The sequence below is a fragment of the Mauremys mutica genome, chromosome 4 (genome assembly GCF_020497125.1).
Source record: "Mauremys mutica isolate MM-2020 ecotype Southern chromosome 4, ASM2049712v1, whole genome shotgun sequence".
Taxonomy (NCBI): Eukaryota; Metazoa; Chordata; order Testudines; family Geoemydidae; genus Mauremys; species Mauremys mutica.
In genome coordinates this window covers 119,857,224-119,869,317 of record NC_059075.1, presented here as the reverse complement: position 1 = coordinate 119,869,317, position 12,094 = coordinate 119,857,224, and the positions used below count along the sequence as shown (strand labels likewise).

Sequence of the window (12,094 nt, the reverse complement as noted above, 5' to 3'; positions counted from 1 at the left end):
CCGCGGGAGGTCCGCTGCTCCCGCGGCTCCGGGGCGCCTCCCGCGCATGACTGCTTGGGGCGGCCAAAAAGGTAGAGCCGCCCCTGATTACAGGGAGGGATAGCTCAGTGGTTTGAGCATTAGCCTACTAAACCTATGGTTGAGAATTCAATCCTTGAGGGGGCCACTTAGGAATCTGGGGCAAAAATGAGTACTTGGTCCTGCTAGTGGAGGCAGGGGGCTGGACTCAATGACCTTTCAAAGTCCCTTCCAGCTCTATGAGATAGGTATATCTCCATATATTTATCCCAGAATGACGTTTGCTATTTTTGCTACAGTGTTGACTCATATTTAGCTTATGGTCCACTATGATCCCCAGATTCCTTTCCGCAGTACTCCTTCCTAGGCAGTCATTTCCCATTTTGTATGTTTGCAACTGATTGTTCCTTCTAAGTGGAATACTTTGCATTTGTCCTTATTGAATTTCATTCTATTTACTTCAAACCATTTCTCCAGTTTGCCCAGATCATTTTGAATTTTAATCCTATCCTCCAAAGCACTTGCAACCCCTCCCAGCTTGGTATTGTCCATAAACTTTATAAGTGCACTCTCTATGCCATTATCTAAATCACTGATGATTCCAATTCACTCCTCCCAGGACCAGCCCCCCTGGAGCGACCTTCCATCCACACCACTGAAAGACAACATGTGACCAAACTGGCCATGCACAAGCGGACTTGAAAGAGGGGGACACTTGTCCCACACTGCCACCACTTGGTCACGCACGTCACCAAAATCCCCCAGACACAAGGACACAGAGGAGAAGGGAAATGCCCCCAGACAGCCAAATGGGAAACTGGGACTGCACTATGAATAAAACACACACTCCAAGGTATGTGTGGAGGATCCAGAAAGGAACCCACTTCAGGCAGGGAAGGAAAAGTTGGACAAGGTCAAAAGGAACAAAGCATCTGCCAAACCCAGCTACTAGCTTCTTGCTATCACCTGCTGGCAATGGTCAAAGAATTTAGGCACCAACTTCCAGCTGCAGTCTCTGGGCAGGAGGTTAATGGGACAGCTAGGCCAGGGGTCGGCAACCTTTCAGCAGTGGTGTGCCGAGTCTTCATTTATTCACCCTAATTTAAGGTTTTGCATGCCAGTAATACATTTTAACCTTTTTAGAAGGTCTCTTTCTATAAGTCTATAATATATAACTAAACTCTTGTTGTATGTCAAGTAAATAAGGTTTTTAAAATATTTAAGAATCTTCATTTAAAATTACATTAAAATGCAGAGTCCCCTGGACCGGTGGCCAGGACCCGGGCAGTGTGAGTGCCACTGAAAATCAACTCGCGTGCCGCCTTCAGCACGCGTGCCATAGTTTGCCTACCCCTGATCTAGGCAAACATCCCAGGGCCCAATCCCAGCTAAAAGGCATGGACAGGAACACATGGCCCACCCACAATGAAGTCTTGGTCCATGGAGCAGTAGCACTGAAGTCAGTGGCTACTGACCCATATCACGTAAAATAAAGACCGGTCTATTTCAGCATCTCTCCTTTATTACAGTCCATATGGGCCTCCTGTTATTGGGCAGGCCACCTCTTGTGCATCCCTCGTGGCCTCAGGGCAGCCCTGCAAGTGGCCCTGCCTCAATTTCCCCCTTCAAGGGGCTTCTTCAATAACTCACAAACCCCTTATGTCCATTCACAGCCTGTGGTTTCACTCCCCAAGTCCCAAGTTCCTGCGCCAGAGCCTAATTGCTCCCAGACACATCAGGTCACTCGCCTCTGGCCTCCCTTCGCATCCCCCTTTGCAGCTTCCTGATACTCTTTATAGGGAATGAGCGGATCGCTCCTGAGGTGTGCCTCCTTAGTAACTAGGGCTGGCTGGGCCCAGGCCTTCAGACCTTAAAGGGCAAGCCACCCTGTTACACCGCCCCCCCCCAGCTTCAGAGCTTGTCTATATCCTCAGGTAAAGATTCATCCATCCCTGAGCTGGTGCAGAGGCAGGGCAATTTCAGTCCCCCGACCTCAGCCGCCCCCGCTTTCTCTCCTCTTGCGAGATTGGCCACTTCCCTTTTAAACCTCATTAACTCCACACAAGGTGACCTCCCCCCCTGCTCCTCCTGTCTCCCTCCTCCTTATCCTGCAGCATCAGTGGCCACCTCACCTGGGTGCCGGTCTGTCTGGCTTCCTGACGTCCCTAACGAGCCAATAGCACAGATGTCCCAGGAAAACAAGACAGATTGGACAGGGGGGGAGGGGGAGAGGGGGTAAACAAGAGACAGGGAGAGAGGTGCTTGGATACCATGGTGATGAGCCTGGTAGGAAGATGGATAGACAGGGGAAGAAGAAAGGTAGGAAGGGGAATACAGAAGGGATGGGGGAGGGGGGGGTGAGAGACGTAAGGACCAGATCTAGGTGGGGAAAAGTGGATGAGACAGGACGGGAGGAAAGAAGAGAAAACACAGGAGACTGGTGGAGAGATGGATAAGGAGGACTGGGCAATGGGGGTGAAGAGAGAGGAAGAACGGACTGATGAGAAGAGCTGAACATGGAGGGGTGAGTTCGTATTATGGGAGATGTCAAGGAAGAAGTCAGTCAATACTCTCCCTGGCCCCCTTCACCCCACTGATCCCCTCCGCTGCTCTCAGCACATGGCCTCCTTTGGTCCCCAAGTCTGTTCAGCCCCTACCCAGAGCTCCCTTGGAGGAGGCGGGGGGTGAAGGTTCCAGGAAGTCCATCTCTTCTCACTGTCTAACAAATCCTGCCTCATCCGCCTGCTGGGCGCGGCAGGGCATCGTCACAGACAGACAGCTCTGCAGCCCGCCCTTGAGCCCCACAGACTCAGGCCCACTCCATGGGCAGCAGCAGGGTGGGCTAGCAGCTGAACTGTGAAGCTGGATCCAGGAGAAAGAGTTCTCTGGCAGTAAAGGTGGGGAGCACAAATCAGGACTCCTGGGTTCTATCCCCACCTCTGTCATGGAAGTGAATGCCAGACATGTGGGTTATAGCCTTAGCTGTGACACTTAATTGACTATGATTCTGGAGGTCAGATTAGGGGATCATAATGGTCCCTTCTGGCCCTAAAATCTGTGAAGCCAAGAGGGAACTGGGAAGGCTGGGTAGGGCAGAGACTCTCTCTATGAGGAGGTCGAGGGAGTGTTGGAGAGTCCCATTGTTTGTTTGAAAGTGAGGACCCCACCACCAATCGCAGAAGAGGCTTGCATCCACCCCATAGGTATCCCAGCACCTGCTCCCCCCAGGAATGGGCCATGCCCGGCTGAGCCAACTGGCGGCTTTTCAAGCCACCCCACTTTATGCTTTCCCTAGCTCTCTGCCTTTTGAACACAGTCCCTTATTGCCAGCCTGCCGTCTGCTCTTCAAAAGCCTTTCCCCTGCTGAATTCATCCATAATACATATTGTAGCTGAGCCCCCGGGGGCTTGGGGTGGCAGCGATATTATCTACATCTGTCTTCATTTCCTTCTTTCTCTCCCTGGCAGGCTGAAGGCTGCGAGATCAGGCCACGGAAATCAGCCCCAAGCTCCTTCCACACTCATCATTCCTGGCTGGGGAGGGGGCACCCTCCTCCCACCCTGCCCCATCTTTCATTGGAAACAAAACTGGGGCTGGCCTATGCAGTTTCTGGGCCTGGCCAGAGCATATTCCTGTCTGAGGATCGCTCGCCTCCAACCCCACTTCCTGCTGCAGCAGCCAAGGCAGATTTAATTTTAGTAACCTGATCACACCTGTCACCACTTGGTGGGTGAGGGTGGGGTGTGTGTGTCTCTCTCTCCCCACCCCTCCCTTGGCATGGGAGCTATTCTGGGAGGCACCAGCACCTGAGAGCAGGAGAGGAGAAATTTTACAGCTAGTAGGCGGGAAAGGGAGGGATGAAGAGAGAGAAAAACCAGCAGGAGGCCAGTGGGAGGAGGAGGAGGAGGGAGGGAGCTTGTGATGCAACAGTTTCACACAGTGGCCTTTCAGCCCAGCAGATCCAGGTTCAAATGTAACCTTGGTCCCAAAAAAAGTGAGACCATGGGTCTTGATTTAATTTGCCTGAAAACCATTGCTGCAGTTGGTACAGTCTCTGCTTTGGAGGGGCCCAGGGGTGGCATGAAGAAGAAGCATTGGCAGAGTAGGGGGCCCAGAACTGGACTAGCAGGATGGTGCTGCAGGGCAGGATGGAGGGGCATTGGGAAACCAGGGGCCCCAGAACTGGACTAGCAGGGTGGGGCTGCAGGGCAGGATGGAGGGGCATTGGCAGAGCTCTATGAGAGCCCAGGGCTGGAACAGCAGAGGGATAACACAGGGCAGGATTGAGGGGATTGGCAAACCAATGCAGGGACCTCAGGAGCAGAAGAGCAGAGGATGCTGTAGGGCTGGATTTTGGAGCTTTGGCAGAGGCACATGCAGGTAAATGTATCAGCAGTGCGAGACCTGACATAACAGAACATGCCCTAGATCAGGGGTCCCCAATGCAGTGCCCGCGGGTGCCATGGCGCCCACCAGGGCGTCTAAGGGCGCCCGTGTACTGGCTGGCAGATGAGCATCCGCAGAAATGCCGCCGAGAAACAGCGTCATCCAGAGGCGTCGCCATCAAAATGCTGCCGATTTACAGCGGCATTTCGGTGGCGACACCTCTGGATGCTGTTGCTTGTCAGCAGCATTTCGGCGGATGCTCATCCACCGCCATGGTCCTCCGTGGCTCATCGTCTGAAAAAGGTTGGGGACACTGCCCTAGACCAAGAGGACTGAGGTGAAAGCTGGGGCAGAAATAGCAGGGTGGTGCTGTGGCGCAGGATGGAGGGGCACTTGCACAGGCAGAGAGGCAAACCTGGAGTAGTGGGGGGTCAGACGCAAGTCAGCAGAGCTGCACAGGGAGGCCCAGGGGAAGTGAACGTGGCTTGTTCATGGAAATGGCTCTTTGGCCTCTCCGGCCACCCAGCCCAAGGAGGGGATGGAGAGCGTTGTGCAGAATGGCTGGTAGCCTGGTTGAGCTCCTCGCTCTGTGTCTGCTTCTCCGCTGGTGATTTTCCCCGGTACATAAGCCCCGCTCCCCTCCCGGCTGTTCTGCTCATGTAAGTTCAGGGCCATTGTGCTGTCTGTACCAGGGCCCCAGGCTACAATCTTTTTGATGTTATTTCATCTTATTTTTAACCAACCCATCTTTTGTCTCCGCACCACAAGCCCTCAGGAGTCACCTTCCCTTCCACTCCCCTGCTCTGCCATCCCGACACCTGCCGCTCAAACACGCAGACCTTTTTATCCCAGATCCAGGAGCTCCCCCTCCCCTGAGAAAACAGCAGGCGGTTGGTTATTTATTCACCACATTGTGAGGGGCCATCACTCAGGCTGCCCAGCTCTGTTAGTGCAGCTGGTGATCAGAGGAGTGGAGGCACCAAAGGAACAGTGGAAAGGGCTGCCCCAGGGACATAGGAGGCTCTTCCAGGTGGGGTGCTGATCCCCCGCCCCCCAGGCCTTACTCACACAGTCAAGGGGGACAGCCACTATTAAATTGCCCCTGAACCTGCCCTCCCAGAAGTGCTGGGGACATCAGAAATTCTCACGCTGCCAGACACCAGAAAGGCATGACAGGGGTGGGCAGTCTCACTCCACGGGCTGAGATGGAAAGAGACAGAGCCTTATTACATGGGGACGGAAGAGATGGGAGGGGAGGGGAGGGTCATGGAAGAGAAATTTCGCTTTGACATTAAGGCATTAAGGCTGATCCGCTTTTTCCAAGAGATCAAGCCCTCAGATGTGCTACAGGAAATGTAACTCCCCTGGGAAGCTGGGTGTCATGTGTGGCATCACCCATTCCCCAAACCTCACAAAACCAGGACCGCCTCCCTGCTCCCTCCTCGCAATCCCTTGCCACAATTACTTGGAGCAAGAGCCTTCTCTGCCACTCTTGGCCTCTGGAAAATCTCTCTGGAAACCACCTCAGTTTGTTCTTGGTTTGAATTACACCTGTAATGTCTCTTTTCACCCTAGACTATTTCCCTTAATAATGGCTCCCAGCTCCTCCCATTGTTTAACTGGACTGTGGATTGTTTACAGTTAGGTAATAATTAATACCACCGCCTTGGGCTATAAAGCACCTTTCCTCCAAAAGTCCCAAAGTATTTTACAAGTCATAATGAATTATATTTCACAAATCTCTCAAGGCTGGTTGCTTCCTGCACCACTGAAATGCAGCCACCTCTGGAGAGAGGTACAACTGCTGTTTAACAACACACAGCAACATTACACAAATTTGCACCAGGAAATGAAGGGCGATACTCTTTCCAATTGAAAGTGGAACAGGAATTCATTTTTGCAAGATGTAAGCACCTGCAGGGAAGTTTGACCAGGATAAAGGGGTCCTGTCAGGGGGATCTTTAATGACCACACTTGATCAGCACCTTGGTTTTATCATACTTCAGCCAGAAGATGATGCCGCCTGCAGCAAAGTGCCCCCTAGCACCAGGCTGGGGCATTGGAACAAATACAGGCAGAGGGGACAGTGGCATCTACTGAGTCACCAACAGTATTTCCTGCAGCACCGCTATGTTTCCTGGACATCTCCCATACAAGTACTCACACCCATTGTCCAGGGAGCTGCCCATCCACATACCAATCCAGTCTCACCTTGCGTAACGCGTGAGCTCTAATGAGATCTGAGGCCACGGTTCTGTGCAGGCATTGGTATTTCTTTCTCTGCTGCTGCTCCTGTTTTTGCTGTTGTAGCTATTGTCCCTGTCTCAGGACACACTCCTCCAAAGGCTGCTCATGGCGTCTCCTTGTGATTGCTTTCAGACTAGAGATTTCAGCACAGGAACTAAACCAGGTCCCCCACCAACCCACTGCTGCTCACGCTGGTCTCCCCACACAGCAAGGCCCGTGCAGAGCTAGGTTTCTTGGCGTGCTGGCTGAACTTGCATCTGAGGAAGCCACACCTGCCGTCATAGCTTCTGTATCTGGCTGGCCTGCTTCCAGGCCACACAATGGAGAGAGACATCATACAGAGCTGGATTCTGCAAGAGGCTGAGTGCCCTCAACTCCCACAGATTTCAGTGGAATCTCGGTGGAAGCTGAGCGTGCTTGGCACCCCCAGGAGTTGCTCCTAGCAGGATCAATCCCACTCAAAATAACCCATATTTGTCCAGGGCCTGAGAGGGGAAATCTGTCATTGCCCCTACCTGGCTCCCTCTCCCTCCCCCCGTTTTAAGGCAGACATTCAATTCCATTCCATGTGGCATCTTTACATCCCAGTAATCTACCCTGCCGCACGAGAGCCCAAGGACCGGAGGGGAGAAGGACCAAGGTGGGGCTGTCCCTATGACAGGGAGAGGCAGGTACGGATGAGCACATTGGGATGACCTGGGGCTCAGGCAGAGTCTTTAGCCCAGCAGTGGGGCATGGGACAGTCATCCATAAATCATGGGGGAAAACGGGGTCAGGGCAGGATCTTTAGTGCAGTGGAAGGCAGTGGGATAGGATCATGGTGACAGCGGGTCTCAAGGTGGGGTTGAGGCGGGCACAGGGGACTTTGCCCGTTCGGAATGTTGGGAGGAGGAGCTCAGAGCAAGGGTGTGCTGGGACTAGGGGGCGCTAGTGCATGGACACTCAAATGCCACAGGGTAGGGGAGGGAGCCTCATTAGTGCAGCTAGGGGGCGTTGGACTAGGGTCACACACTTTTTGTGGAGCGTTACTCACATAATGTGGTGAGGGCAGCTCACTGCAGGGGCTGGGAGAGAGCTGCCCACACAGAAAGGCACATGCCAAACCTAGAGCAGTTCAGGCTGAAGCTGCCTAATCTGGGGACAAGCAGTGGGATTCCTCAGTGGGGCAGAGGCAGGCAGAGTGATAGATTCGGGGGCTCAATCTCCTGGTAAGGGGCCAGGACAGAACAGGGGGCTGCAGTAATGAAGTGGTCCACAGCAAGAACTACTCACACACATTGCTGGGCTTGACTTTAATTATCAGCTCAGGAGAAAGACATGGGCCCCATTGTGGATAGTGCAATGGAGATCTCTGCTCAGTATGCAGGAGTGGAAAAAGCAAACAGCACACTATGGTCCACAAGGAAGGTGATGGAGAGTTACACAGAGACTATTATAACGCCAGCGTGTAAAACAATGGCATATGGAATACTGTGTGCCATGCTAGGGACCCTGTCTCCAAAGGGATCGAGCAGAAACATAGGGATTCAGAGACAGGACTGATTAGAGACATAGGAAACTTCCATATGAAGAGAGATTGTGAAGACTGGGACTGTTTAGTTTGGAGAGGAGCTGAATAAGAAGGGGAATGATCAAGGTATAGAAAATACCGATTGGCACAGAGGAGGTAGATCAGGTTCTCCCATTTACCCTTGCACAGGATGAGAACTGGGGGCCAGCCAATGAAACAGAAGGGCAGCAAATTTTAAAATGATAAACAGAAATGTTGTTTCACACAACACATGATTAACCAATGGAACTCCTTGCCACACTATATCATTATGGTCAGTGATTAGCATGATTCACAAAAGGATTGCATGTTTGCACAGCTAATGAGAACATTAGGTAGGGTTATAAAAAACAATATCAGAATATGGAAGGGATATAAACTCTCCTGCTCAGGACAAAGTCAGACCAACTGAGGGTTTTAGGAAGGATGGGCCAGAGGTTAGGGCACTAGCCAGGCTTCTGGAGACCTGGGTACAACTGCCTGCTCTGACACAGACTTCCTGTGTGACCCTGGGCAAGTCACTTGCCCTCCGTGCCTCAGCACCACATCTATCTCCCGGGGTGGTGGAAGCACAAATACATTAAAGACTATGAGGTGCTCAGATACTAGAGCGGTGGGAGTCAAGTAAGTATCTAAGGCAGCTGGGATGACACTTTGGAGATCAGGTTATTCCATAATTGCTCACTTCAGGTATCATCTGGTAGTAGCCGTGGTCACGTAAAGCAGGGATTCTCAATCACTTTCTTTCTGAGCCCCATGCCCCAACATGCTATAAAAACGCCACAGCCCACCTGTACCACAACAACTGTTTTCTCCATATAAAAGCCAGGGCTGGCATTAAGGGGTAGAAAGCAGGGCAATTGCCTGGGGCCTCACGGAGCTAAGTTGCTCAGGCTTCGGCTTTATCCCTGGGTGCTGGAGCTCAGGGCCCCGGGCTGCAGTCCTGCCCTGGGTTCTGGACAGTCTAATGCCAGCCCTGCTTGATGGACACCCTGAAACCTGCTCACAGTCGCCCAGGGGGCCCCGGCCCCTGGTTGGGAACCACTGACATACAGAAAACTGGGCTAGATGGACCCATGTTCTGGGTCTGCCAGCTCCTACAGGCCCAATTAGCTGAAGCCTGAGCATCTCCTTCAAACAGAATTGTGATTACTTGGAAAATTTGACTACATTCCGAAGAATCCCCTGAAGAAAAATCCACCCCTCAACTCCACCCATCTCTTGGATCTCCCCAAATCTCAAGAAAACAGCCTGTCCTCCTGCACCTGGGAGCCCATCACTACTAGCCACCTTGGCAACCAAACCCTGCAGGTAACACCAGACCCCAGCCAGCCACACTCTGTTTGACAATGCCCCTTCCCTCTTCTTTTGCACTGGCAACAGACCCTTCTGCTGAGAGCCATAAATCCTAGCCCCCAACACCAGCGTGTCCCAGATTCCTAGGTAGTGCACCAACTGCTCCCTGTGAGCATGAGATCAGCAAAGAGCACCAGCCAACATGCCTCCCAAAATCCCTGTCCTCAGAGGGCAAGGGTAGGGAGCAGGTGAGGCCAGGAAGCTGTACCTGAGCAGGACCCCCAGAGCCAGCCAGATGGAGAGGCTCTCCTCCCCCTCACTCTGGGCTGACTGCTCTCAAACCAGCTTAGTGACTCGGGAATGTTTTGCTTGTGTGGTGTTTATTTCTTCCAGGAATAGCAGGTGCCACTGCTCAGGCAGCTCTGCAGGGTGGTGACTCATTTGAAATGAGTGGCGGTGACTTCCCCCACCAAACTACTGTAACTCCTGTCTGGGAAACTCCAGAAAGCCCACAACCCAGGGAAGGAGAGGAAAGGAATGGAGAAAGGAGGAGAAGTAGGCGGCTCCGCGGGTAGAAGAGAGGGAAAAGCGGAATAAGGAGAGGAAAAGAAAAGGGATATGGGGAAAGAGAGGAACAGGAGCAGAGATCTGACAGGATAAATTGTGAGCCGAGAACAGGAAGGAGGTAATGGGAGCAGAACGTCAAAGAGACGAAAGAAATGGAAAGGAGGAATGGGGCGGGGAGGAAAGGGGAAGATGGGAGCAAAAAGGGGATGGAGATGGGACGGAGGATGGAAGGAGAGATGGGGCAGAGGAGCAAAGGGAATGGGAAAGCAATGGGGCAAAGAGGAGAAGGAGAGATGGGGCAGAGGGGGAATGGGAAGAAGAGAGAGGGCCAGATGGGGGCAGAGAGGGAAGGAGAGATGGGGGCAGAGGGGGAACAGGAAGAAGGAATAGGAGCAGAGGAGGAAAGAGAGATACCATGGGGCAGAGAGGGAAGGAGGAGGAGGAATGGGGGCAGAGGAGGAAGGAGAGACAGGGCAGAAGGGAACGGGAAGGAGGAATGGGGCAGAGAGGAAGGAGAGATGGGGCAGAGGGACGAATGGGAGCAGAGGCAGAAGGAGAGATGGGACAGAGGGGGAATGAGGAGGAAGCAGAGATGGGGCAGAGGGGGAACGGGAAAGAGGCAGAATAAGGGCAGAGAGGGAATGGGAAGGAGGAATAGGGGCAGAGGAGGAGAAGGGATGGGAGCAGAGGCGGAAGGAGAGATGGGGCAGAGAAGGAATGGGGGAGAGGAGGAGGAGAGATGGGGCAGAGAAGGAATGAGGGAGAGGAGGAGGAGAGATGGGGCAGAGAAGGAATGGGGGAGAGGAGGAGGAGAGATGGGGCAGAGGGGTTACGGGAAAGAGGCGGAATGGGGATGGAGAGGCGGAGGAATGGGAACAGAGGCAGAAGGAGAGATGGGGCAGAGGGGGAACGGGGAGGAGGAGGAGGAGAGATGGGGCAGAGGGGGAAGAGGAAGGAGGCAGAATAGGGGCAGAGAGGAGATGAAATGAAGCAAGCGGAGAAGAGAAGGCATGAGAGAGGGGAGCTCGAGCCCCATTCTGTGGCCGTGCCCTGCTCCCGCCCCCCATTCCGGGGCACAGAGAAGTTCCACTAAGCAGCCGAGCCCTGCGCTCCCAAGCCGGCAGGCTCCCCCAGCCTCGCCGTCCCCACGCACCCAAGCCCCGGAAGGGCAGCACCAGCAGCGCCCAGCCTGCAGCACCTGGGCGAGCGCAGCAGGTGCGCGTCAAGCGCGGCCCAGGGGGGAAAGCGCTGCCTGCCAGAGGGCTACCCCGAGGGAAGATGGGGGGCAGCCCCCGGCCAAGCCCAGTCTGGAGAGAGGGGGACGCCGCCGCCGTCGCCCCCGTTCGGGCGGCAGGAGCAGCAGAGATCGAACAGGGGATCGCGCCGCTGCCCCGGTGTTCGGCGCTGTACAGCACCCAGCGGCTCAAGCAGAGCGCGGGCGGGCCCCAGAGACGCCCGGTGGCCGCGACAGCCCCAGACGCGCTGGGGGGGGGGGGAACGGGCTGGCTCCTACCTTTGCCGGCAGCCTCCGGGTCTACGTACATGGTCCCTTCCTGGTAGCCGCGGGCTCCTCCCGGGCAAGGCAGTCCCCGGACAGCGGCGCGGGCTGCTGGCTTTGTACGGTCCACACGGGCGGGCTCGGGGCAGCTGGGGGACAGCGAGCATCAGCCGCAGGCGGCGGGGAGCCGGGCAGGCGGGGCGGGCAGCCGAGCCCCGGAGCGGCCGGGAGCCGGCATGTGGGGGGAGCCTGGCTGGCGGCGGCGGCTGCTGCTGCGAGGGGCTCCGCGGAGTGACTCACGTCCACACTGGGGCATGCCAGGCTCCGGCGCGCTCCCCACACCCCGCCGCGCGTGCCTGTGTGTGTGCGCCGCCCGGCCCGCTGCTGCTCGCTGCTGGCGTCCGAAGGGATTGCAGTCGCCTGCCGGAGCCGGACGTGGATGTGCCGGCGCCCGCACAGCCGGACCGCGGGCCCTCGGTGTGAACCGGGCACCAGCCCTTCACCAAGGAGCACCCAGAGCCCACCCCGTGGGC

At 54.9% G+C, this 12,094-nt stretch overlaps 1 protein-coding gene across 7 annotated transcripts in view; it reads right to left on the bottom strand.

The window, feature by feature from the left end:
- SYT7 (synaptotagmin 7) overlaps window positions 1-11,881 on the bottom strand; it is a 169,220-nt gene extending 157,339 nt beyond the window's left edge. For 6 of the 7 annotated variants that reach the window (XM_045014213.1, XM_045014214.1, XM_045014217.1 and 3 more), the window contains exon 1: window positions 11,577-11,881. In XM_045014213.1, the coding sequence (XP_044870148.1) occupies window positions 11,577-11,607 (31 nt within the window). In that variant the 5' untranslated portion in view covers window positions 11,608-11,881. The remainder of the gene's footprint in view (window positions 1-11,576) is intronic. The other variant, XM_045014219.1, reaches the window with a different exon arrangement.
- Window positions 11,882-12,094: the final 213 nt, after the last annotated feature.